The sequence below is a fragment of the Armigeres subalbatus genome, unplaced genomic scaffold (genome assembly GCF_024139115.2).
Source record: "Armigeres subalbatus isolate Guangzhou_Male unplaced genomic scaffold, GZ_Asu_2 Contig937, whole genome shotgun sequence".
NCBI lineage: Eukaryota > Metazoa > Arthropoda > Insecta > Diptera > Culicidae > Armigeres > Armigeres subalbatus.
Genome location: NW_026943741.1, coordinates 583,054 through 610,126, shown reverse-complemented (window position 1 = coordinate 610,126; position 27,073 = coordinate 583,054). Strand labels below are relative to the sequence as shown.

The window sequence follows — 27,073 nt, the reverse complement described above, 5'->3', positions numbered from 1 at the left end:
CGGCCTTTGATCCTCAACCTGCACATTCTTTCATTAATCGGCCACCACCCGATCACGCGCCTTTGCATATCGCCCATCACTATGAAAGCTGTTCCCAGCTCGTGTGTGTTGCCGCAGCTCTGGTAGATGGTATGATTACCTCTAAACGTTCGCACCATTGATCCTTTCCAACAAACCTCCTGCAGCGCTACGATGCCGAATCCACGGTCATTGAGCACATCGGCGAGTATGCGTGTGCTCCCGATGAAGTTGAGAGATTTGCAGTTCCACGAACCGAGTTTCCAATCGCTAGTCCCTTTTCGTCGCAGTGGTCTTCGCCGATGGTTCCGGTCCGTACTCTCTTGTTGATTGTTCGTTGCTTAAGATTTTTTAAAGGCTGGCTTGCAGGGCCTGACACCAAACCCCCTAAATTTCCGGAGGACCATTCCTCCTTATTTCCGGTGGACCATGGTGCACAGTTTCACTTAGAGTCCCTCGCTGGCACTAGGACGATGATCAGCCGCCCCTAACATGGAGAACAGACTCTGTTGTGAGCCGATCCTGACATGGAGAACAGACGCCCAATAAGATTTGCACCTCCAGAGAGGAGCAAACCCCCCCTTCCCTGTCAGCATACGACCATAGTTCCCACCGGGGTTGGTTACCCGATCTTCCCTAAGCAGACCTATTGATCTGATTGCCACTGTTCATAGCGCAATACGCACCTTGAGTAGCGATCCCTTTGATATTTATGTTGCTGATCTAACTCTAGTAATTGCGATTTGCAATTTAAACACAGTCTTTTTCGGTACAGTCATGTCTAATACTCGAACAAAATATAATGTGACCAGACGTCGCGGGACGCTGCATTTTTCAACTTCGTTTTACAAATTTATTACAATTCATACCGCCTTACAAATATTTTTTCATTTTTTTTGGGCCAAAATCTATGCGAAATGCACTTTTGTAGGATCCATCTTCAAGCCAGTGACGCAATCCAGGTAGGCGTCCCGCGTTTCGCAGGACGCTTGCTGGTCACATTAACAAAATGGGACCTGAAACTTCACGTTTGCGGGGTGGGGATTTGTTTTTCAATTATATTATTTTAATTTCAGAGCCTACTTTCCATTTCAATGGACAGAAAGCTAACTGTCAAGTATAAGATCAGGATAAGACAAGTGATTCAAAAATTAATTCCTTCAAACCCCCTTTAATTCGTTGATATCACACGAAGTGGACGGATTTCGGTGCTGTACGGATTCGGCACCCAAGGTAGCAACCCAGAACTGGTCCCAAATCAATTCATGCTGGGTTGCTACCAGTTGCTCTAAATAAATCTTTGATCATCTGCAATGGAATATTTTGGGTTGCAAAAAAGGGGTATACACCGTTAGGTATAAGTACGTTAGGCACAAGTATGTTAGGCATAAGTACGTTAGGTATAATGAACGTTAGACATAATGTACGTTAGGCATAATGGACGTTATGCCTAACGTTCGTTATGCCTAGCGTCCATTATGCCTAACGTACTTATGTTTAACGTCCTTATACCTAACGTACTTATGCCTAACGTCGCGGACCCGCAGAAAAGCGAGCCTGCGACAAGCGCGTCATCATCGTCAATATAGGCCGCTGTCACTGAAACGCAGTATGAAACAAAAAATAGTGTGCAGGGCATTCTGGCTACGATCTGGCCATGGGCTAAACAGTAGAATGACAGACGCCAGCAAAAAAGGGACCACCCACAAAGTACGTTATACATTATTAGAAAATTCTTTCATTTTGTTTTTCTGAATATTCACGACAACTTATTGTAAATTAAAATGTTACAAAATGTGTTGACGCACATCTCTATACGTATTTCCGGTTTTTAACCAGCTTCGATAAAAAAGTCCAATATGGTTTCAAGTAATCGATAATTACATGATACGTAAAATATAACAAATCAGTAACGCATGGTGACGGAGGTTTTTAAAATACTTAGACTTTCACGCTGCAAATTTCAAATATACAAAAATGTTTTGTTTTACTAAGCTGTAGTTCATTTTAAATCATGATAAGTTTAACAAAAGTTTAAAATTGGAAACTTTTTTGGAAAAAGTTCCCGGAAGGCATTATGTACAACAATGAGCTCCGGACATTATGTACAACATTTTTCTCGTTTTTTTTTAAATTGCACAGTGTGAAATAGCTGTCAAAACATCTTTTAAAAATATGACCTATCTAAGCGATTGAATACTCACCAATAATGATGCACGGCTCCTTCGTTTGCACTACTTTCTTCCTGGAATTTCCATTAAACTAGCACCTTCCCAAAAATGAACTCCGAATCAATTGGAACTTTCTGCACTTTCACCTCGCTCACTTCACTTTGTCCTGCGGCGCGGTCAATCAACCACTCACTCCGAAGACGGCGCAATGTTCCACAGAGTGCACATAATCGTTCGACGATGTAAACTGCCGACCGATCATTTTTCTTTCCGATCCCGAACTCCCATCATCATTAGGGAGCGCCGTTTTGCAGCGCATTGGTCGCTGCCAAAAATCGATCCCTTCTACCGCACTGCAGCGCAGCATTACGCCGCTCCCCATGATCTCCTCGATTGGTTGCCCATCTGGACGCGGTAGGTTAAAATTAGCGCAAAATTTCCCTAACAAATGCGCTAATAACTGAGGGTGTGCGGTATTTTGATTCGTTTTGTTTCCTGATTGCATATGGCACTCTTTTGGCAAGGACCGGTTGAATCTAGATCAATGGGATCCCAGGTCGGTTCTGAAAAATGAATCACGCGAAGATAATGACGACCATTTTTCCAGAAGATAAAATCAATTATAGCTAATGGCAAATGACTCTTTATTGCCAAAAGTGAATTATCAATAAATCATCACCAACCCCCCACAAAATCCCTTTTTTTTCGTGTAATACAAAAAATAAATTAATTCGCATACCCTCGCGTTTGAATCAAGACGTTCGTTAAAATTCGCCGCGAGAAAGTGGTCTGGTCAAGCGGGGTGGCGCATAGATCGGGTATGATTTATTTTCCCTGAAGAGGTATTTTGGCTACCGATTCTGAGCGATGAGTTTTGCAGCGATATGTGTTTGAATAGTTGACAAGGTGTGCATTATTGGTGCCAATTCAAGGCTGACTACAGCTGGTCGGTTGTTGCACAGGCGGGGCTCGTCCAGGGAAAGTTCCACAAAACGTCTATCACGAATGGGATGGACCGCTTCTGTTTTACACGCTGAAAGGTTAATTTGAAGTCAATCGTTCGAAAAATTGCACGCTTCTGAAATGGTGCGGAAGAAACCAATTGCTTTTATGATCCTACTCGAAGATGAAAGAATTTCTTGATTAGAAGTAGCAATTCGATGTACGTCGTAAAAAATGTGTATTAAATCAAATGTCTTCTCCTCTTCCTTTTCACCAATCCGACGCTCATCACAATCATTTTGATCGGTTCGGTTCCAATGCCGCGCTCGTCTGCGTTGCCACCATCTCCGATCGCCATCGATCTGGGAATTTTATTTTGGCTTGGAATATCCGATCTTTATAAATATCAATTTTTGAAATAAAACCTGGCACAACATCATGGTGTTCGCTCTGCGGTTGCCCTGCGCGTCCAATAGAAACGACGACCATCAATCGATGTACGACGCCCGAGCATTCAAGATATGGACGAGAAGATCAATCTACCTTCGACACCGTTGCGAGCCATCGGCGAAGAAGGCAAAGCAGCAGCCATCGTCGACTTCCAGGAAAGCTACTCCGCCGTTGAAGGTCGGTTCCCTTCGAACAGTGCTCCGCTTCTTCGCTTATTGCTTAGTGTGCTTAGTGCTTCCCAAGTCTGATAGCTATCGCCGCTGCTAACTTTTGCAAATTCGAATCGCTACTTTTCGCATGTCAGATCTTCAGCGATCACAACACTTCCGTTTTGCATACCCTGTAGATCAAACCGGCTACATCTCGGTTCAGGTCGAGGGCAATCCCGCCCGACGTGGAAGTTCTTCAAGGGCATCACCGAGCTCATCGATGGAGGTCGCTACAAGCATCACACCGATGGCGAAAGCAACACCATCACGCTGTGCATTCGAAAGGTCAAACCGAACGACGAAGGCAAGTATAAGGTCGTGGTTTCCAACCCGCACGGCGAGGATTCGGCCGAGGTGCAGCTGTACGTGTCCGACTCCAGCGGCATGGACTTCCGCGCCATGTTGAAGAAGCGAAAGTATGCCAAGTGGGCCAAGGAGAAGGAAGAGATGGTCATCGACCTGAAGGAGGTTGAAAAACCGAAGCCGCAGCTGAAGAAAGTGGAACGAGTAGGTGTTTGCTGCCGCAAAACAGGAACAAGGACTGCGGGAAACACTGTGACTAATCCGACGACTCGTTGTCTTTGTTTTGTGTTGTGGTTCTGTGTATTTGTTGATCGTCAATTAAGCTAATGTTTGTGAATTTCAGAAACAAGATACCTTCTCTAGGCCACTGGTGGACATCACTTGCAAGGAAGGCCGCGAAAAGAAGGTCGTTTTCGAATGTGCCTTCACTAAACCGAATGCCAAGGCCAAATGGATGCTGCGAAAAGACGTAAGTTTAAATCGTTCAATAAGTTCCTGTCTTAAGAGACTTAATCTTTCGCTTCTCATTTCGCAGGAAATCTTCACCGGTGCCAAGTACAAGTTCAAGAATGAGGGTGATGTGTACACTTGTGTTGTGTTGAATCCCAAGGTTGAAGACAGCGGAAAGTACACAATCGAAATTGCCGGAATCTCCTGCATGGCCTATCTGACCGTTGAGGAAGCAGATCCAGTGTACAAATTCACCAAAACGTTGAAGAAAAACGAGAAGGGCTTCATCACGCACGACACTCATTTGGAGTGTGCCGTTGATAACTCGTTGGCTCCTATCTCCTGGTGGAAGGGCGAAACCAAGCTGGAAAATGATGGCGAAAAGTACGTCATCGGTAAGGACCTGAACGGTACGGTTACTCTAATTATCAAGAACTCCACTCTGGATGATGCCGAAACCTACACTTGTAAGATCGAGAAGCAGACCGACAAAACCGAAACCAAGCTGAAGATCCTGGAGTACAACTACAAGTTCACCAAAGTGCTCAAGAGCCAACAGCTGTTCGTCAAGGATACGGTTACGTTGGCTTGCGAGTTAGACCACGTACTCGGCACGGTTGAATGGTTCAAGGGAGACGAGAAAATCGTGGAAAATGACAAGGTTCAGATCATCAAGGATGGTCGCAAGCACAAGTTGGTGCTGAAGGACGTTGCAAAGACCGACAGTGGCATGTACCGATGTGTTAGCAATGCCGACAAAACCGAAGCAGAAATCTTTGTTAAACGACCAAACAAGTTCATGAAGAAGCTGCAGGATACCACCGGGGACGAAACGACCGAGTGCGTGCTCGAAATGCAAGTTCAAGACGAGGAGGCTGACGTACAGTTCTTCCTCGGCGAAAAGGAAATTGTCAAGAGCGATCGCATCGACATTGTCGCCACCGGTGACGGAACGTGGAAGCTGATCTACAAAAAGCTGGAACTGGATGACGCCGGTGAGATCACCTGCGTCTGTGGACCGCTTACCAGCAAGTGCACATTGAAGGTCAACAAGAAGGAAACGAAACCGAAATTCGAGGTACCACCCAAAGTGGAAACACCGGCCAAGAAGGAGAAGGTCATAGAGGTTCCATTCACGAGTAAGTACCGCAAAACCGCAACAATGGAAACACCACTGCAATATCTCAATTGCCGTCTTATATCTATTGTATTTTTTATTTAGCCGGTGAATCGCGTCAGTCTAAGGTCACCGCTAAGGTGTTCAAAGATGGTAAGCCGGTTTCACCGGCCGAGGTTGATATAGTTGTAGAGAATGACAAGGTCGTGCTCAAGTTCAAAAAGACCGAGTTCAAGGACTCGGGCGAGTTTAAAATTGTGCTGGAAAATGCTACCGGCGCTGAGGAGCATACCACCAATGTTGTATTTCAGGACAAACCGCAACCACCGCAAGACATCGAGTGTACCAACATTTTCCAGACGAGGTGTGTGGTCAAATGGAAGGCCCCCGTCAACGATGGTGGTGCTCCGTTGACCAAGTACGTTCTCGAACGGCAGGATGTATTCAAACGATCCGGCTGGGACAAACTCGAAGATGTGCCCGGGGATCAGACCAAATTTGCCGTTACGGATCTTACGCCTACTCGACACTACAAATTCCGTGTCAAGGCTGTTAACAAAATGGGCGAATCGGACTACTGCAGCATGGAGGAGGACATCATAGCCAAGGACCCATGGAACGAACCAGATCCACCGAGGGACCTGGTGATCTCCAATTGGGACAAGGAGTTTGTAGATCTCGCTTGGAAGGTGCCCAAGTCGGACGGTGGGGCACCAATTCAGAGCTACATTGTCGAGTACAAACCGTACACGGCTGCCAATTGGAAGCAATTCGAAACTGTTGGTCCCACTCAGCTGACGACTACGCTTCGCAACCTGCCGGTTGGAGAGACCTTCGAGTTCCGCGTGAAGGCCACCAATCAGGGTGGCGAGAGCAAACCAAGCAATAACACCGAACCACTGAAGATCAGGGATCGCTACGTCAAACCCTTCATTGAAGGTGACGGCATCCAGCCGATCACTTTGAAAAAGGGCCAGACCATCCGGTACTATGTACAGTACGGAGGCGAACCGGAACCCGAAGTCGTCTGGGAGAAGGACGACATTCTCATCATTTGCGATTCGGAGAAACGCAAGACAATCGATGTAGAAGCGTACGCTACCACTCTTAACGTTCGACATTCCGTACGTGCCGATTCTGGCACGTACAAGCTGAAGCTCAAGAACAGTAGCGGAGAATTTGTAACGGCAGCTAAGGTTTTGGTGCTGGACGTTCCAACGCAGCCCATTGGTCCGATTAAGATTGAAAAGGCAAGAGCCAACCACGTGGTTATCAGCTGGCAACCACCGGTAGATACGGGAGGTTGTCCATTGACTGGATACCTGCTGGAAAAGATGGACGTCGAGAACGGCACTTGGCTACAGGCCGGCGAATGCGGCCCCGATCAACTCACCTTCGACTTCCAGCATTTACAGAAAGGAAGGAAGTTCGAGTTCCGGGTTAAGGCCTACAACAAGGAGGGTGAATCAACGCCTTTGGAGACGTTGCTTGCGGTAAAACGGTCAATCCCTATGGTAAGTGCACTGAGCTGTTCGATCAACGTCCATTCAATGATGAAATCTTAAATCTATCTGTGTGCCATCTGTTAGAAACCATTCATTGATATAGTTGTGAGACTAGCTTGCCAGCTTGTCGGACTGTGTGCATATGTTAACCCTTTCTTCTAACCCATGAACGAAACGTAAACAGATCCTCCAGAAGCACCAGGCAAACCGGCCGTCGATGACTACGGCGTGGACTTTGTCGAGCTCAAGTGGGCGGCTCCGGAGAAGGACGGCGGACGGCCCATCACGCACTACATTATCGAGTGCAAGAACAAGTTCATGACGGATTGGGGCGAATGTGCGAAAACCTCTACTCCCGACACCGTCTTCAAGGTTCACGGCCTGAAGGAGAAGGTGGTCTACCAGTTCCGTGTCCGCGCGGTCAACAAGGGTGGCACTTCCAAGCCTTCCGAGCCGAGCGAGAACCACACCGTCAAACACAAGAACCGTAAGTCAGGGGGGAATTTTGTGTCGAACTGTCCAATTTGTACCTTTAGTATTAAGCTGTCAATATCAGTCAATCGGGTTTTGCTTTGATAAACGAATCCACGTAAGTAGCATTGATGGAATAAACAAAACGGTTCTAAAGTTTTGCCGCGAAAGAGTGTCGTGAAATAGGTGGTGCCGTATTCTAAATCGTTGACTTGTTCCACAGTGAAACCTCGCATCGATCGAACCAACCTGAAGAACCTCACCATCAAGGCGGGCAAGTCTATGAGCTGGGAAGCCGACGTCAAGGGTGAGCCCGAACCGGAGATCATCTGGAGCTGGCGTGATAACATTCCGCTTACCGTGAGCGAGAACATCAAGGTGGAGTCGGCCAACTACCACACCAAGTTCTCGATCAAGGAAGCAAAGCGTGCCGACACTGGCAAGTACAAAGTTTTGGCTCAGAACGCCTCCGGTAAGGATGAGGTTGAGATAGAGCTGGTGGTCTTGGGTGCTCCTGGTAAGTGCCAGGGCAAGCTCGAGATTTCCAACGTTACCAAGAAGGGTCTGAAGCTGAAATGGAAGAAACCGCTGGACGACGGCGGTTGCCCAATCAAGGAGTACAAGATCGAGAAGTTGAAGAACCGCAATGGCAAGTGGGTGCGCTGCGGTACGGTCAAGGGTGGACCGGAAATTCTCGAAGCCGATATTACCGGTCTGGATGAGGGAGCCACGTACAAGTTCCGTGTGTTCGGTGTGAACGACGAAGGTGAATCCGAACCACTGGAGTCGGACGAGGTCGTTGCCAAGAATCCATTCGACGAACCGTGGAAACCGGGTCAACCGGAGATTGTGGACTTCGATAACAAATCCGTGAAGCTGAAGTGGGCACCTCCGAAGTCCGATGGTGGTGCTCCAATTGTTCAATACATCGTTCAGAAGAAGGAACGCTTCAAGGATTGGGAAGACGTCAAGGAAGTTCCCGGACATGAAACAACGGCTACGGTTGAGGATCTGAAGGAGAACACCGAGCTCCAGTTCCGTATCGTTGCGGTCAACAAGGCTGGACGTTCTCCCGAATCGGATCCAACGGCCACCCACAAGGTCAAGCACCGTTCGTGTAAGTATTTGTTTTGTTTACAGGTGTCCTCGGAAGGTTTTCATCAAACTACTTTTCATCTCCAGTGAAACCACGTATCGATCGCACGAACTTGAAACCGATTGTGGTCCGCGGAGGCAAGATGGTTCACTACGACGTCAATGTGAAAGGTGAGCCAGAGCCGGAGATCACTTGGGTGCTCAAGGAGAAACCAATCCTTGGTGACGACCATTACGAAATCATCAACAAAGACTACAACACCAAGTTCACCATCAAGGACAGCATGCGTAAGCATAGTGGCGTGTACGAGATCATCGCGAAGAACGAGCACGGTATGGACAAGGAGAAGGTCGAAATCACAGTACTTTCCAGTCCGGGTAGACCGAAGGGACCTCTGGAGGTGAAGAACGTCACCAAGGACGGATGCAAACTCAAGTGGAAGAAACCGGACGACGACGGCGGCAAACCAATCACCGCGTATCAGTTGGAGAAGTTCGATCAAAAGGTTGGCCGCTGGGTCCCGATCGGAAAGGCTCCGGGAGATGCCGAAGAGTTTGATGTGACCGGACTGCAGGAAGGACAGCACTACAAGTTCCGCGTCAAGGCCATCAACGATGAAGGCGAATCCGAGCCGCTGGAAACTGAGGAATACACGGTGGCGAAGAATCCGTTCGATAAGCCGAAAGCTCCCACCGATGTGGTTATCAACGATTGGGATAACTCCAGTGTTGTGCTTCAATGGAAACGCCCTATCTCGGATGGTGGTGCTCCCATCAGTGGATACTTCATTGAGAAGAAGGAGCGTGGTGATACGAAATGGGAGCCAGCGCTGACGACGTACAGTCCGGAGTGTCAAGCTAAGGTTACTGATCTGCCGGAGAAGCGTACTTATCAGTTCCGCGTCAGTGCCATCAATAAGGCTGGTACTGGTGAGGCGTCTGATCCAACTGGTTTCCATACTGTAAAGCACCGTTACCGTGAGTATAAATCTGAATTAAATTTATTTTTACTTTTTATATTTTTCAATAAAGAGATATTAATATCAGTCTACTATTTACTGAACTCGTTAGACTTAGATCTTTGTTTGTGTGGTTCGAACCAATCGGTTCTGGTGTAACCTTCAACCGATTGCGTTGGATCGACATATCTGTATTCTAATCTCTCTTTTATTGTTTAGTGCGCCCACGCATCGATCGTACGAATCTCACGCCAATCACCGTCAAGGCTGGATTGTCGGTACAGTTCGATATCGACATCGAGGGTGAGCCTGCCCCGACCGTCAAATGGTTCCACGGAGATAAGGAAGTCGTCACCGATGCGGATTACAAGATCGACAACATCGATTACAATACCAAATTTTTCATTGTACGTGGTCGCCGCAATCTGACTGGAAAGTATACGATAGTGGCCACCAACTCGCAGGGTGAGGACCGTGCTGAAGTGGAGATTACAATTCTTAGCAAACCGGGAACACCCGAAGGGCCACTGGAAGCCACGGACGTTCACAAGCATGGCTGCAAGCTCAAGTGGAAGCCTCCACTGGACGACGGTGGTATGCCGATCGAAGGCTACGAAATCGAGAAGCTGGACCCACTGACGGGACAATGGATCCCTTGTGGCCAGAGCAGTACTCCGGAGGCAAACATTTCCGGCTTGCAGGAAGGCAAGCAGTACAAGTTCCGGGTTAAAGCGTTCAACAAAGAAGGTGACAGTGAGCCTCTGGAGATGGAGACCGTGGTGATTGCCAAGGATCCATTCAGCGAGCCAAGTAAGCCGGGCCGTCCTACGCCTACTGACTGGGGTAAAGACTTTGTCGATTTGGAGTGGACCAAACCGAAGTCAGATGGTGGCGCTCCGATTACGGAGTACATCATCCAAAAGCGTGACAAGTCGAGCCGTAAGTGGCAGGACGCAGCTACCGTTAGCGGTGATCGAACTCGTGGCACTGTTGAAGATGTCGAAGAGGGCCACGAGTACGAGTTCCGGGTGGTTGCAGTCAACAAAGCTGGACCCTCAGAACCGAGCGATATCTCCGATAGCGTGGTTGCTAAGCCGCGCAACTTGGCTCCAAGAATCGATCGCAAGAATCTGGACAAGAAGCTCCTCCGCAGCGGCCAGCTTCTGAACGTGGAAGCGGACGTCACTGGTGAACCAGCACCAACGATCACGTGGGAGCTCAAGGGCAAGCCCATCACCGGAAAGGAGGAAGAACGCATCCGGCTAGATAACGAAGACTACAAGACTAACTTGATTATTAGAAACTTGAAACGTTCCGATTCAGGCATTTATAAAGTTACTGCTAAGAACAAAAATGGCACAGACACTGTTGAGATGGAATTGGTGGTGCTGGCAAAACCTTCGAAGTGTACGGGCCCACTGAAGGTGTCGGATGTCACGGCAGAGACCTGCAAACTGTCTTGGCTGCCACCTGAAGATGATGGCGGTGAGCCAATCCAGGCCTACATCGTCGAACGCATGGATGTCGACAGTGGCCGGTGGATCCAGGTTTGTGAGTCTCGATTCCCTGAGGCAGATGTTAGCGGACTGCAAGAAGGCAAGGACTACATGTTCCGCGTAAAGGCTGTCAACAGCGAGGGTGAATCCGAACCATTGGAAACCGATACCAGCACCCGGGCTAAGAATCCGTATGACCCACCAAGCGCCCCTGGAAAACCAAAGGCCACCGATTGGTCAAGAAAGCACGTCCTTCTGGAATGGGCTGAACCAGAAAGCGATGGAGGTGCTCCCATCACAAAGTACATTATCGAGAAGAAGGACGTTAACAGTACCAAATGGCAGAAAGCAATGGAAACCGATGGACCAGTCGCTAAGGCCAAGGTTCAGGATCTGTTTGAAGGCACCACTTATCAGTTCCGTGTGAAGGCCGTAAACAAAGGCGGACAAAGTCCGTACTCACCTTTGTCGGATCCAGTTCTGGTGAAGGATCGCTTTGCTCCACCAAGCATTGATCGTTCTACGCTCCAGAACATGACACTGAAGGGAGGTCCATCACTGCGTCTTGCTTGTAAGATTAGTGGTGAACCAGCCCCGACCAAGTACTGGTTGCTGAACAAGGCTCGTGTTGAGAAGGATAACGCTGAAGTCCGGGTTGAATTTGAAGACTACCGTGCCAAGCTGACGATCGGAGCCGTAACTCGTGCCCACAACGGTACCTACGAGATCAAGGCTGAGAACTCATCCGGCTTCGACGAGCATCAGTTCACCGTTACTGTGTTGGACAAACCAACCGCTCCCGAAGGACCTCTCAAGGTTTCCAACGTGCACAAGGAAGGCTGCTCGCTCAAATGGAACCCACCACTAGACGACGGCGGAGTGCCAATCGATCACTACAACGTGGAGAAGTTCGATAAGGAAACCGGACGATGGGTTCCTGTCGGACGCACTCCCGACACTCATATGGACGTCACCAACCTGGAACCAGGACAAGAATACTTGTTCCGAGTGTCCGCCGTTAACGATGAAGGCGTCTCGGAGCCACTGTCCACGGAACAGTTCATGGTGGCAAAGAACCCCTTCGACGAACCTGGAAAACCAGGCACACCGGAAGCCTACGATTGGGACCGCAACTTTATCGAACTCCGCTGGACTCCGCCGGTATGCGATGGTGGCTCTCCGATCACCAAATACATCGTGGAGAAACGCGAGCACGGAACGATCAAGTGGATCAGGGCTGCCGAGGTCATTGGCAACAAGTGCGAAGCCAAGGTTACGGAGCTGAACGAAGGCGAGGTGTACGAGTTCAAGGTTCGCGCCGTCAATGAGGCTGGTCCCGGCGTTTGGAGCGACCACAGCAAACCGATCACTGCCAAACCAAGGAAGCGTAAGTATTATGGTTCAGACTCTTGGAACAGTCTGTCATTATTTTTCATATCTTTTTGAACAGTACCTCCGAAGATCGATCGTCGCAACTTGAAGAACCTCAGCGTGGCTATCGGCGAGCCGTTCGGCTTTGATGTCAAAATTTCCGGTGAGCCCGCACCAGATGTGGACTGGACGATCAATGATCGCATGGTCACAGTTACGACCACGCGTACCATTGACAACGTGCCGTACAACAGCAAGTTTGCCAACTCGAATCCGGATCGTCGTGACTCTGGCAAATACATAATTAAGGCAACCAATAAGTTCGGTACCGACCAAGTGGAAATCACGGTGACTGTGAGATGTGAGTATTTTTTTTACTATTTCGCTGTTTAATTATTGATTGTAACTCTGTGAATTGAAAATCCACAGCAAAACCAAGCGCACCGGAAGGCCCACTGGAGGTTAAGGACATGACAAAGGACAGCTGCAGACTGGAGTGGCAGAAACCGAAGGACGATGGTGGTGTTCCGATCGATCACTACGTAATCGAGAAGTTCGATCCGGACAACGGTATCTGGATGACGGCCGGTAAGGTCGAGTGGCCTTTCACTGAGTTCCCGGTTGAGGGTCTGGTTCCTGGCCATCGATACAAATTCCGTGTCAAGGCCGTCAACGCCGAAGGTGAATCCGACCCGTTGGAGTCGGCTGGAACCTATTTGGCGAAGGATAGCTTCTGTAAGTTTAATTTTTGTGCTATCAAGGCGGAGATATTGATGATTCGATTTTATTACAGCCGTTCCCGATACGCCCAGCGCTCCGACGGTCGTTGATTGGTCTGAGAACCACGCCGTACTCAAGTGGCCAGAACCAGACAATGGTGGCAGTCCGATTACCGGATATATCATCGAAAAGAAGGACAAGTACAGCCCAATCTGGGAGAAAGCCTGCGAAACCACTTCTTCAACCCCAACCGCTACCGTCGGAGGATTGGTTGAAGGAAACGAATACCAGTTCCGTGTCATTGCAGTCAATAAGGCAGGACACTCGGATCCATCGGATGCCAGTCGCACGTTCATCGCCAAACCACGGTTCGCTCCACCGAAGATTGACCGCAGAACGATTCGGGATATTTCCATATCCGCTGGATCGATGCTCAAGTTTGACGTCCATGTGTCCGGTGAGCCAGCACCCAAGTGTGAATGGCGCATCAACAAAGCAACCGTTTCCAGTGATAGACGTCTCGAGATCCTCAATACGGATTACAATTCCAAATTTATTCTGCGCCCAGCCAACCGCAATGATTCTGGAGATTACGAAATCACTGCCACCAATTCTTCCGGACGCGATCAGGTCTGTGTCCAGGTGGTTGTTACTGACAAGCCAGGCACTCCCGAGGGTCCCCTCCAAGTATCGGACGTCACAAAGGAGTCCTGCAAGTTGAAATGGAAGCGACCACGCGACGATGGTGGTTGCGACATCGAATACTACCAGATCGAACGTTTCGATGAGGACGCGAACGCATGGGTTCCACATGCTCGTAGCGTAGAAACCAATGCTGACATCAGTGGACTGCAAAATGGAAAGAAATACAAGTTCCGTGTCAGTGCAATCAACGCTGAAGGAGAGTCCAAGCCTTTGGAACAAGTTGGAGACTTCATTGCGAAGAATCCGTTCGACGAACCATCGCCTCCGCAGAATTGCAAAGCAACCGATTGGGGTCCAGATTTTGTCAAACTGGCCTGGTTGCCGCCGGTCAGTGACGGTGGATCTCCGATCACCGGCTATGTCGTTGAAGTTAAGGACAAGTACGGAGAGTGGGAAAAGAAGATGCAAGTTCCTGCCGATGCTACCAATGCTGATGTTCCGGATCTGATGGAAGGACAGAAATACGAATTCCGTGTTCGTGCTGTCAACAAAGCTGGTCCAGGTGATCCAAGCAACGCCACTCCACCAATCATCTGCAAACCGAAGAATCAACCACCGAAGATCGACCGTACCAACCTGATCGATGTACGTATCAAGGCGGGTAATAATGTGGTGTTCGACGTCAAGGTTACTGGAGAGCCTGTGCCGACGACAAGATGGCTGCTAAACAAACGCGAATTGAAACAGAACGAACGCTTCAAGATTCAGGACTACGAATACAACACCAAGATAACCATTCGTTCGGCTACACGCGGCGAGTCGGGTACCTACACGATCGAGGCTGAAAACGAAAATGGCAAAGATACGGCCAATGTGTTCGTCACTGTTTTGGACGTTCCGAGCCCACCAGGAGGACCACTCAAGGTACAGGAGATCACTGCCAATGGAGCAATCCTGGAATGGCGTGCTCCGGAGGACGACGGTGGTCTACCGATCGATAACTATATCGTCGAAAAGCTGGACGAAGCTAAGGGAACCTGGGTGTACGCTGGTGACTCGGGCAGCAACAAGTGCAAGGCGGAAATCGACGGTCTCATCGAAGGACACTCGTACAAGTTCCGTGTCAGAGCCCAGAACAAAATGGGTAAATCCGAGCCACTGTCGATGGCCAATGCCGTGGTCGCGAAGAATCCATTCCGTGCTCCACAGCGTCCAGAGGACCTCGTCATCACGGACTACGACAAGGATTACGTCGAACTGGAATGGAAGGCACCGGAAAACGACGGAGGAGCTCCGATCACCGGCTACGTGGTTGAGAAGCTGAGCAAGTACTCGGGAGATTGGGAAAAGTGCGCTGAAGTTGACGGTGACGCCGTCACGGCAAAGGTTCCCGATCTTATCGAAGGAACCGCCTATCAATTCCGTGTTAAGGCGATCAATCGTGCTGGAGAAGGAGAAGCAAGTAAGCCGACAGATTCGCATATTGCCCGCAGCAAGAACCAACCGCCGAAGATCGATCGTTACTCTCTTAACAATGTTAAAATCCGAGCGGGACTCACGTTCGAATTCGATGTTCCGGTTCAGGGTGAACCAGTCCCTGCTAAGGAATGGACCCACAAGGACAATATGATCATCAACACGGATCGCATTAAGGTCGTTTACGAAGACTACAAAACCAAGCTGCGTGTTATGGATGTCAAGCGAGCCGACAGTGGAGTCTACACACTTACCGCCAAGAACAAGAACGGCATTGACATTGCTGATGTGAATGTGGTTGTGTTGGACGTCCCGGCCCCACCAGAGGGCCCCATTCGTCACGAAAACCTGTCGAAGACTGGAGTCACGCTTATGTGGCGTCCACCGAAAGACGATGGCGGTTCGGAAATTTTGCATTATGTCGTTGAAAAGTTGGATACTGATCAACTGCGTTGGATTCCGGTTGGAGAAACGATTTCCACCAAGATCCGTCCGGACAATTTGATCGAGGGTCACTCGTACCAGTTCCGTGTCCGCGCCGTTAACAAACAGGGTGAATCTATTCCATTGACCACATCTCAACCTATCACAGCCAAGGATCCGTACGCCAAACCAGACAAACCTGGCAAGCCGGTGGTTGTGGACTGGAGCGATAACTACGTAAGCTTGGAATGGAGCATACCCAAGAAGGACGGTGGAGCTCCGATCACAAGCTACGTCGTGGAGAAGAAGCCTCGCTATGGTGACTGGAAATTCGCTGGAGAGTTCACTGAGCTGTTCAAGCCATCTGCTAAAATTACCGATTTGGTTAAGGACGAGGAGTATGAGTTCCGTATTTGCGCAGTCAACAAGGCTGGTGTTAGCGATCCAAGCGAATCTTCGGATCCAGTGGTCTGCAAGTCTCGCTTCGTACCACCGCACTTCGATAAGAATGCTCTGAAGGATCTGATCGTTCCGGTGGGTAAGAAGATTGCTTACAACGTGACAGTTGAAGCTTCGCCGAATGTGACGGCCGTTTGGAAGCGCGATGGTGTCGTAATTCCGGAATCGCAGAGAGTTATCCGAGAAGCGTACAACAATGAGGTTTCCTTGGAAATTCCATTCTCGATCCGTGAAGACTGCGGTATGTACACGCTGATTGTGAAGAACGAATGTGGTGAGTACTCGGCTTCAGGACATGTGACCGTTTTGGATAAGCCATCGCCACCGGAAGGACCACTCAGAATTACGAACATCACTACCGAAGGATGCCATCTGGAATGGAAGCTGCCCAAGGACGATGGCGGCAGCCCGATCACGCACTACGTTATCGAAAAGATGGACATGTCCCGTGGCACCTGGTCTGCTGCCGGTATGAGCACTTCGCTGGTGAACGAAATTTCTCGATTGATTCACAACAAGCGTTACTCGTTCAGAGTTAAGGCCGTGAACGAAATTGGTGAATCGGAACCTCTGGATTCGTCCAATCCAATTGTGGCGAAGAACGACTTCGAAGAGCCATCGCAACCACCAAAACCACAGGTTGTCGATTGGGATGCAAATTCGGTCAGCTTGGAATGGAATGCACCCAAGTCCGATGGCGGTGCTCCAATCACCGAATACATTGTGCAGAAGAAAGAGAAGGACAGTCCGTACTGGAGTACCGCTGGTCGTGTGCCCGGAATTCAGCGCAACCTCAAGGTTCCAGATCTGGCCACCGAAACCGAATGGGAGTTCCGTGTCATTGCTGTTAACGCCGCTGGAGAATCCGAACCATCCGATGCCTCGGATGCTGTGCTTACGCGATCGCGCTTCATTGCCCCCAAGATCGTTACTCCTCTGCGAGATATGGTCGTCAAGGCTGGTCTAATCTTCCACTTGGATGTGACCTTCACGGGAGAACCGGCACCGGAAGTTGTTTGGACGTTGAACGGAAAGCCTGTTGAAAGTGACAAGCGCACGACGATGACCGCCGTTGGACACCACACCATTGTTCACACCGTGAACTGCAATCGCGGCGATTCTGGGGAGTACAAGTTGAAGATCAGCAACTCCAGCGGAACCGATGAAGGAAGCCTGCGCCTGACTGTGCTGGACCGTCCAGATCCACCAGAGGGTCCTATGAACTACGAGGAAATCACGGAGAAGAGTGTTACAATCTCCTGGAAGCCTCCAAAGGACAATGGTGGTTCGGAAATTACTGGATATGTGGTGGAAAAGAAGGATCTTACCCATGGAGGAGGTTGGGTACCGGCTGTGGCCTATGTCAGTCCAAAGTACACCCACACTGTTGTGCCTCGCCTCAACAAGGGCAACAAGTACGAGTTCCGTGTTATGGCCGAGAACCTTCAGGGACGCTCGGATGGTTTGATGAGCAAGCACCCAGTTGTAGCCAAGGATCAGTTCGTCGCTCCTGGACCTCCCACGAAACCGGATATTACAGATAGCAATTATGACTTTGTCACGCTCAGTTGGAAGCCTCCAATCAGTGATGGCGGTTCAAGAATCAGTGGATACAACATTGAACGACGAGATACGGCTACTGGAAGATGGATTCAGGCCAACAAGTACCCGGTTCCGAATATCGAATTCACAGATACAGGAGTCATCAAGGGCCATCAGTACGACTATCGTGTTTCGGCCGTCAATGCTGCCGGACAGGGCCAACCTAGCGATCCATCAAGCAAGTGCTGGGCCAGACCAATGCAACAGGCTCCCAAACTCAATCTTGACAGTTTTGGCAAACGTACGATCAAGGTGCGCGCTGGAGAACCAATCATCATCACAATTCCGTTGGTTGGCGCTCCGATTCCGACTGTCGAATGGTTCCGTAATGGAGTTAAGGTACCGGAAACATCTCGCACTACTATCGATACCAACAGCGAACAGACCGTGTTCCGCGTCGAGAAGAGTGAACGCAAGGATTCGGACACCTACAAGATCAAGGCGTCGAACCAATACGGAGAAGATACCCGCGAGTTTGAAGTCATCGTCGTCGATCGTCCACAACCACCACGAAATGTGTTCGCCTTGGAAACCACCCAAGACACCGTTACCCTCAACTGGGATCCACCAAAGGACGACGGTGGCTCGGATATCACCGGATACAGTATCGAGTACAAAGAATTCCCATCCGATAACTGGAAGATGGTCTACGGTACTGTTCCTCGATGTGCGCATACTATCAAGCATCTGACCGAGAACCATGAGTACATCTTCCGTGTCCGTGCCGAGAACATTTACGGAGCATCGGATCCAACCGAAAGCAAAACCATTTCGCCGAAGAGCCCTGATCCACCACAGGCTGTCGATAAACCAGCGATCGAAGATTACACTCCGAGCTCGTGTACCATTTCTTGGAAGCCTCCGCGAGTGCAAACTCGCCCTGTCGTTGGCTACATCGTCGAGAAACGTGAACGTGGTACTGGCGATTGGGTGCAGGTCAACAACTACCCAACTGTCAACACTACTTACACCATCCCTGATCTGATGGAAGGATTCCGCTACGAGTTCCGTGTGAAATCCGTCAATGACGTTGGAGTCAGCAAACCAAGTGAACCGACCGATCCAATAACCGCACAATACCAACGCAAGCGACCAAATCAGCCGGATCCACCGTCGATCGATAAGATCTCCCGCAACAATGTCACCCTGTCCTGGCGTACGCTACGTAAGGATGCCAAGGAAAAGATCAAGGGCTATTTGATTCAGTATCGTGTCAAGGACGAAGAAAACTGGAAGGACTCCAACAGCTTGGCTGATTTGTGCAGCGACCAATCGTACCGCGTCGAAAACTTGGAAGAGAACAAGGAATACCAGTTCCGTTTGATTGCCGTCAACGATATCGGTTCGTCAGATCCATCGCGTCCAAGTATCTCGGTCACTCTACAGGAACAGCCCAACAAACCAATGATGGATCTGCGCAACGTTCGGGATATTACGGTCCGTGCAGGAGAAGACTTCAACATTCACATCCCGTACACGGCTTTCCCGAAACCGGTTGCCACCTGGTTCGCCAACGACGACCAGCTGGATGACTCAGATTCTCGCGTCCATCAACAGCTTACCGATGAAGCCGCTATCATGGTCGTCACCAACAGCAAACGCTCCGATTCTAAGCAGTACCGTCTGATGCTCAAGAATCCATCTGGCTACGACATCGGAACTTGCAACGTCAAGGTTCTGGACAAACCATCCAAACCGGAAAACATTGCCGTCGAATCGTACGGTGGCGAACATTTGACATTGTGCTGGAACACTCCCCTGGACGATGGTGGCTCTCCCGTCACCAACTACGTCGTCGAACGGAAGGAAAAGAACGCCTCCAGCTGGACCAAGGTCAGCAGCTACTGTACGACCACCTATCTCAAGATACGCAACCTGCGCGTCAACCAGCAGTACGAATTCCGCGTCTACGCCGAAAACAAGTACGGTATGTCAGAGCCGGCTCAATCCGACACCATCATCGCCAAGCATCCGTTCGATGTTCCAACGCAACCTGGAACTCCGACCCGTGTCGAGACCACCGAAGACTCCGTCACCATTACTTGGGCCAAACCAGCCAGCAACGGAGGCTCACCGATCACGCACTACATCGTCGAGAAGCGACCGGCTGCCGAAGGCACCTGGACCAAGGTTCAACAGGGCACGCTCAAGGATCTCATGTGCAAGGTATCGGGACTCAGCGAGAATCGCGAATACATCTTCCGCGTTGCTGCCGTCAATGCGGCAGGACAGTCTCCGTTCAGTTCTGCGTCGGACCCGATCATGGTCACGGCTGCCTTCTCCGCTCCGAAGATCACCTCGGACATTGGAATGCGCGACATTCTGGTCATTGCTCGCGATCCGTTCAAGATCATTGTTCCGTTCTCAGCCTCACCACGACCCGATGCATTCTGGTTGGTTAATGGCAACGAGGTGTCGAGAAACGAAAGGATCGAACTGCAAGTCACCGATACGGAGGCCGTCTTCAAGAACGACAACTCGAAACGCTTGGACAGTGGCAGCTACACAATCCATTTGGTCAATTGCGTTGGCAAGGACACTGCTTCGTGCCGCGTGTTGGTGGTTGACAAACCAACACCACCGATTGGACCGCTTGAAGTTTCGGAAATTACTCCCGAGTCATGTACGCTGTCCTGGAAGGTCCCTCTGGACGACGGTGGCAGTCCGATTACGAACTACATCGTCGAACGTTACGAACCACTGGGATACTGGACCAAGGCAAGCAGTTTCGTCCGATCAACCCACTACGACAACATGGGTATGGAAAATAACAAACAGTACAGCTTCCGGGTTCGTGCCGAGAATCAGTACGGCATCAGCGATCCACTTATCTTGGAAGAACCGATCATTGCTCGGTATCCATTTACGGTACCAGACCCACCGAATCCACCACGTGTGTCCGATTGGGATACGAGCTACGTTACCGTCACCTGGGAACGACCGCTCATGGATGGTGGATCTCGTATTCAGGGCTATCGCTTCGAATACCGCGACGTCACCGACAGCACCTGGATCGTGTGCAACTTCCTCATCAAGGACACCAGCTACCAGGTGTACAATCTTATGCCGGGCAGAGAGTACGAGTTCCGTGTCCGTGCTCAGAACGCTGCTGGTGTGAGCAAACCGTCGGCATCGTCGAAGCGGTTCAAGATTCATGGAAAGGTTACACCACCGTCGGCACCAGGAGCCCCGGCCATCGTTAAGGTTGGCAAGAGCTTCGTCGATCTCAGCTGGACTCCACCGGCGAGCGATGGTGGTTCCAGGATCACCGGCTACTATGTGGAGCGTCGCGACATTGGAGGAGCACGCTGGGTTAAATGTAACGAGTCGAATATTCCTGTTACGGAGCTCACAGTTACGAACCTTATTGAGGGTGGAGTTTACGAATTCCGTGTTTACGCTGTCAATAATTATGGAGTTTCACCACCATCGGTTGAAACTCGATCGGTTCGCATTGGTGAACAGTTGGATACCGAGAAACCGGAATGGGTCAAGAGGTTGAAGTTCAGCTTGGTACCGCTTGGAAAATCTGTGCAACTGACTTGCGAAGCTCACGGAAAGCCGGAACCAACCTGCAGATGGTTGCGCAATGGAAGAGAGATTACGCACGGTGGACAGTTTGCTCTGGAAAGCAAGAACGGTGTATTCTCGTTGCACATCTCGAATGTTACATACCGCGACGAAGGCGACTACACTTGCGAGGCTATCAACTTTGTCGGCTCGGTCCACACTACGGCTGCTGTTAAGATTGGAGTTCCACCGAAATTGGTCAATATTCCATCGGATGTGTACCTGATTAAGGGAGATAACGCCAAGATTAAGCTTGGCTTCAGCGGAGACCAACCAATGGAGGTTAACATTTCCAAGGATCGTGAGAAGCTCATCGAAACCGAACACATCAAATACACAGTCTTCGATGACTACGCAGTTATCTACATCCGTGATGTCGAAGATGCCGATAAGGGAGTGTATTTGGTTAACTTCAAGAATGACAGTGGAAGTGTATCGTGCAATGTAAATGTTCATGTCACTGGATTGCCTGGACCACCGACGGGACCGCTACTGATCAGTCACGTTACGAAGAACATGTGCACCGTTTCGTGGAAGCCTCCGAAGTACGATGGAGGTCGCAAGATCACGCATTACGTCGTTGAGCGTCGCGATATCAAATCGCAGCACTGGCTAATCGTTTCGAACTACATTAAGGAAACACAGCTGATCATCAAGGGATTGATCGAGTTCTCGGAATATCTCTTCCGTGTGTCGGCCGTTAACGAGAACGGAATGGGTGCTCCATTGGAAGGATCTGATCCGATCAAGGCACGCGGACCATATGATCTGCCTTCGCCACCTGGTATTCCAATCATCCACGAGGTTGGAGGCGATTTCGTCAATCTGGAATGGGAGAAACCATTCTCGGATGGTGGTACTCGCATCTTGGGATACTGGATCGAGAAGCGCGAACAAGGAACGGATACCTGGCAGCGCGTCAATACCGTGTCCTGCTCTATTTGCACGATCAACTGCCCGAATCTTGTCGAAGGTCGATTCTACGAGTTCCGTGTTGCCGCTCAGAACGAAGTCGGTTGCTCGGAATTCTCGAAGGCTTCGCAACTGGTGAAGGCCGAGGATCCGGATGTATGCAAGCCTCCAGAGGTCGTGAAGCCACTGAACACGCTAACCTGCGTACAGAACAGAAACGTAGAGTTTGTGTGCAAAATCACCGGAGTTCCGCGTCCAAAGATCACATGGCACAAGGGTGCTCGCGAAATTTGCTCCGGATCTCGGTACTACATGTACAGCGACGGAGACATGCACCATCTGGCTATCAACGACGTATTTGGCGAGGATGCCGATGAGTACACTTGCCGTGCGATCAACAAGGGAGGAGTCAAGTCTACCAAGGCCTCACTCATCATCAAATCCCCACCGAAGCTCAACGTTCCACCACGATTCCGCGATACTGCCTTCTTCGACAATGGCGAAAACATCGAAATTAAGATTCCGTTCACTGGCTTCCCCAAACCACGTTGTCACTGGACCCTCAAGGGAGAACAGATCGAATCTGGCAGCCACTATCACATTGAGACTCGTGAACGTCACACTGTGTTGACCATTCGCGATGGATCACAGCTGGACTCGGGTACCTACACGATCACAATCGAGAACGAACTGGGACAGGACACCGCCGATATCAAGATTCAGATCAGCGATTGTCCAGACAAGCCAAGGAACCTCACTGTGGACCAAATTGGATTGGATCATGTCACGCTCAGCTGGTTGCCACCATCTTGGGACGGAGGCGCAAGCATTACGAACTACATTGTGGAGAAACGAGAAGTGCCACTGTCTACATGGATTCGGGCCGGAACTACTCGCTTCAATCAGCTCATCATCCCGCACCTCTCGCCCGGACATCAGTACGAGTTCCGCGCGTTTGCAGAGAATGTGTACGGACGATCGGAGCCATCTGATCAGACTGAACTGGTTAGCCTGAAGGACCTGGGTATCAAGCCTGCCAAGCGTGTCAAGTACGAACTGGACGAAAACGGCAAACCGAAGCGTCAAGGCAAGCGAGAACCAATCTCGGACTACGACTCCTACGTGTTCGACATCTACAGCAAATATCATCCGAAACCAGTGGAGATTTCAAACAAGAGTGTATACGATCTGTATGAGATTCTGGAAGAAATTGGAACGGGTGCATTCGGTGTGGTCCATCGTTGCCGTGAACGTAAGACTGGAAATGTCTTCGCCGCCAAGTTCATTCCAGTGTCACAGAATTCGGAACGTAATTTGATTCGCAAAGAAATCGATATCATGAACCAGCTGCATCACCGTAAGTTGATCCACCTGCACGATGCCTTTGAAGACGACGATGAGTTTGTTCTGATCTATGAGTTCTTGTCGGGAGGCGAGCTGTTCGAGAGAATCACCACCGAAGGTTACCGCATGTGCGAACAGGAAATTATCGAATACATGAAACAGATCTGCGAAGCCGTCAAATACATGCACGAGAAGAACATTATCCATCTGGATATCAAGCCGGAGAATGTGATGTGCCAGACCAGAAATAGCAACCAGGTGAAATTGATTGACTTCGGACTGGCAACGCGTTTGAATCCCAACGAAATGGTCAAGATTTCAACTGGCACAGCCGAGTTTGCCGCTCCCGAAATTGTCGAACGCGAACCAGTTGGTTTCTACACGGACATGTGGGCCGTTGGTGTGTTGGCATATGTGCTGATCAGTGGTTTGTCGCCGTTTGCTGGCGAGACTGATATTGATACTTTGAAGAACATCAAACAGGGAACTTGGGAGTTTGACGAAGTCGCGTTCAAGGACGTGTCAGAGGAATGTAAGGACTTCATCCGTCGCTTATTGATCAAGAATACTGAGAAGCGTATGACTGCTCACGAGTGTTTGATGCATTCATGGTTGAGTGACAGCTACAACAGCTCGACGTCGTTGATCTCGATCGAACGGTACAAAACAATCCGCGATCACATCCGCAGAAAGTACGACGACTGGGCATCATTTGTCCTTCCGCTGGGTAGACTGTCTGAATACTCGGCCCTGCGTAAGCTTCTGGTTACCAAGTACAAGATCCACGAGACTTCATTCGACCGTCGCCAAGCCGCTCCTCGATTCGTTATTCGTCCACAATCGGCCTTCTGCTACGAAGGACAGAGCTGCAAATTCTACTGCCGTGTCATTGGTGTGGCTACTCCTGTTGTAACCTGGTATCATAACAACCAGGAGCTGAAGCAGTCGGTGAAATTCATGAAGCGTTACGCCGGCGATGACTACTACTTCATAATCAATCGCGTCAAGCTGGATGATCGTGGCGAGTACATCATCCGTGCCGAGAACCACTACGGCTCTCGCGAGGAAGTCATCTTCTTGAACGTTCACCCGATGTCGAAACAGGTACCAGTCTACAAACCAGAAACCCACACAGTCCGCAAACGCGAGCCAAGCCCGCGACCATTATGGCAGGAGGAATCGGATGCTGCTCCAGTGTTCACTTTCGCGCTGCGTCCGCGTGTCATGCAGACCAGAGATACTTGCAAGCTGTTGTGTTGTCTGAGTGGCAAACCAGTCCCCACCGTGAAGTGGTACAAGAACGGACGAGAACTTAGCCGCTACGAATACTCGATGACTCACACGGATGGCGTGGTGACCATGGAGATCATCGACACCAAGGTTGGAGACTCTGGCGAGTACAAGTGCGTGGCAATAAATCCATTGGGTAAGGCCGAAACCAGTAGCGTCGTGATCGTTGAAGATCGCCGCAACCAGACGGAAGTACCACAGGCGGAAGCCAAGAAACCAGCGGTGAAGAAGCCGGAACCTAAACCATTGCCAAGCGCTACGAAGTCGCTGGGACCACCGGACGCACGATCCCGGCAATCCACCCGCGAATTGTTGCGTAAGCGAATCATTTTATCTCGCTTTTGACGTGCGATCTGAATTTGTTTTGTTTATTCTAGCTCTGCAATCGGATTCTCTGATGCATCCACCAAAGTTCACCAAGGAGTTGAAGGACGTAATCGCTTCGGACGGTGAACCTCTACAATTGAATTGCCACGTCAGTGGAGACCCACTGCCACAGATTGTATGGACCAAGAACGGTAAAAAGGTGACGTCGTCGGACGTCATCGACATTAAGTACAAATCGGGCATTGCCAGCCTGCGAATCAACGAATTGTTCCCTGAAGACTCGGGCACCTACGTGTGCACAGCCAAAAACTCCATGGGAGAAACGGCCACGCAATGCAAGCTCGATGTGAAGAGTAAGTTCTGGGAACAATATTTCCGTATTTGCTAACTAACCATATGTGATTTATTCTATTGCAGAAGGTGCCGGCTCAGGCCGTGCTGGTGACAAGAAGGGTGCCCTTGTGAAGGCCCCAGTCATTAACAAACACACCGAATCCGGCTACTATAAGGACGGTTCGGAGGTCATCATCAAGTGTAACATCACCTGCCCGGATCCATTCAATGTGATCTGGCTGCACGACAACCGCGAAATCAAGAACACACCCGACTTTGAATACGTGAACGACGGCGATGCGTACTCGCTGCACATCCCGGAAATCTTCCCCGAAGATGCCGGCACGTACACGTGCGAGGCATTCAACAAAGGTGGCGAAAGCTTCAGTTCCTGTACCATTACGGTGCTATCCCAGGGCGAGCAGAAAGATCAGCCGACCTTCGCCAAATTCCCTGCCTCGTTGAGTGTGCTGGATGGGGCGAAGTCCGTGTTTACCTGCGAGACGTACGATGCGCCCTCCAAGCTGGAGTGGTACAAGGACGGTGAACCGATCAACGAATCCTCCAACCGGTACCGATTTGTCAAGAAGGACAACAAATACACCTTTACCATTGCCAAGTGTACGTTCGAGGACATTGGCCAGTACCAGGTGCGGGCGGTGACACGCCAAGGAGACGCCCTGGCCTCATTCTCGGTCAATGTTAGTGCGTAGGGAACCTCCACGAGTTCGTAAGCTCTAGTTTAGTTCGTAAGGCCGTTAGGAAGTTAGTTAGATAGACGTAAACGAGAAGATTTTTTTTGTACTTGAATTTTTTGTTAGAGTCTAATGGATATTTTTTGGATAAGCTCAAACCGAATGTCTTTTGCGTCTCCATTTGTAAGTAATATTTTTGTAAAGTATTATTTATTTTTTGACTTTCAAATCCGTATGAACCGCGTATGAACCCTTTGAGACATAGGCAGTGAATTTTTTATTGTTGATATAAAAATGACGAAAATCCATAAAAATAATAAAATCGAAAAAGTTAATTGTAAATAAGTTTGGATTTTTCATACCTTTCAATAATATCACAATCAAAAATGCTTATTCGCTTACGTCAGCACCGACGATCCGAAGCGACGGCATGTGCTGTGCTCACTGATGTTCCACCCATTGTTAACGGCAATACGTTCATTTGGGCGATCATTCATGTCAAATGAACTAAGACATATTTTTCTTCTAGAACAAGGGCAATCGGAAATATGCAAAAAGGCACACGTAGAGGTTATCTCGGGTAGTGTGGGGATGGTGGGTGTAATAGACTTTTTTTTTCTTCTTTATTAAAGAGGCTTTCAGCATCGTAATAGACTTTGTTTACCGCCCCATCAAAACAAAAACCATCTCTCTTTTCTGTATCATCCCGGCCCGCAATTA

The 27,073-nt window shown here is 49.6% G+C and overlaps 1 protein-coding gene across 1 annotated transcript in view; it reads left to right on the top strand.

Moving 5' to 3' along the window:
- LOC134204860 (twitchin-like) overlaps nt 1-26,698 on the top strand; it is a 79,100-nt gene extending 52,402 nt beyond the window's left edge. The window contains 16 exon segments of the mRNA XM_062679670.1: nt 3,608-3,758; nt 3,928-3,966; nt 3,969-4,297; nt 4,437-4,562; nt 4,629-5,682; nt 5,766-7,154; nt 7,157-7,174; nt 7,350-7,652; nt 7,860-8,753; nt 8,819-9,709; nt 9,910-12,573; nt 12,637-12,918; nt 12,987-13,292; nt 13,351-25,314; nt 25,376-25,678; nt 25,743-26,698. Of these exon segments, the coding sequence (XP_062535654.1) occupies nt 3,608-3,758; nt 3,928-3,966; nt 3,969-4,297; nt 4,437-4,562; nt 4,629-5,682; nt 5,766-7,154; nt 7,157-7,174; nt 7,350-7,652; nt 7,860-8,753; nt 8,819-9,709; nt 9,910-12,573; nt 12,637-12,918; nt 12,987-13,292; nt 13,351-25,314; nt 25,376-25,678; nt 25,743-26,371 (21,342 nt within the window). The 3' untranslated portion in view covers nt 26,372-26,698.
- Nucleotides 26,699-27,073: the final 375 nt, after the last annotated feature.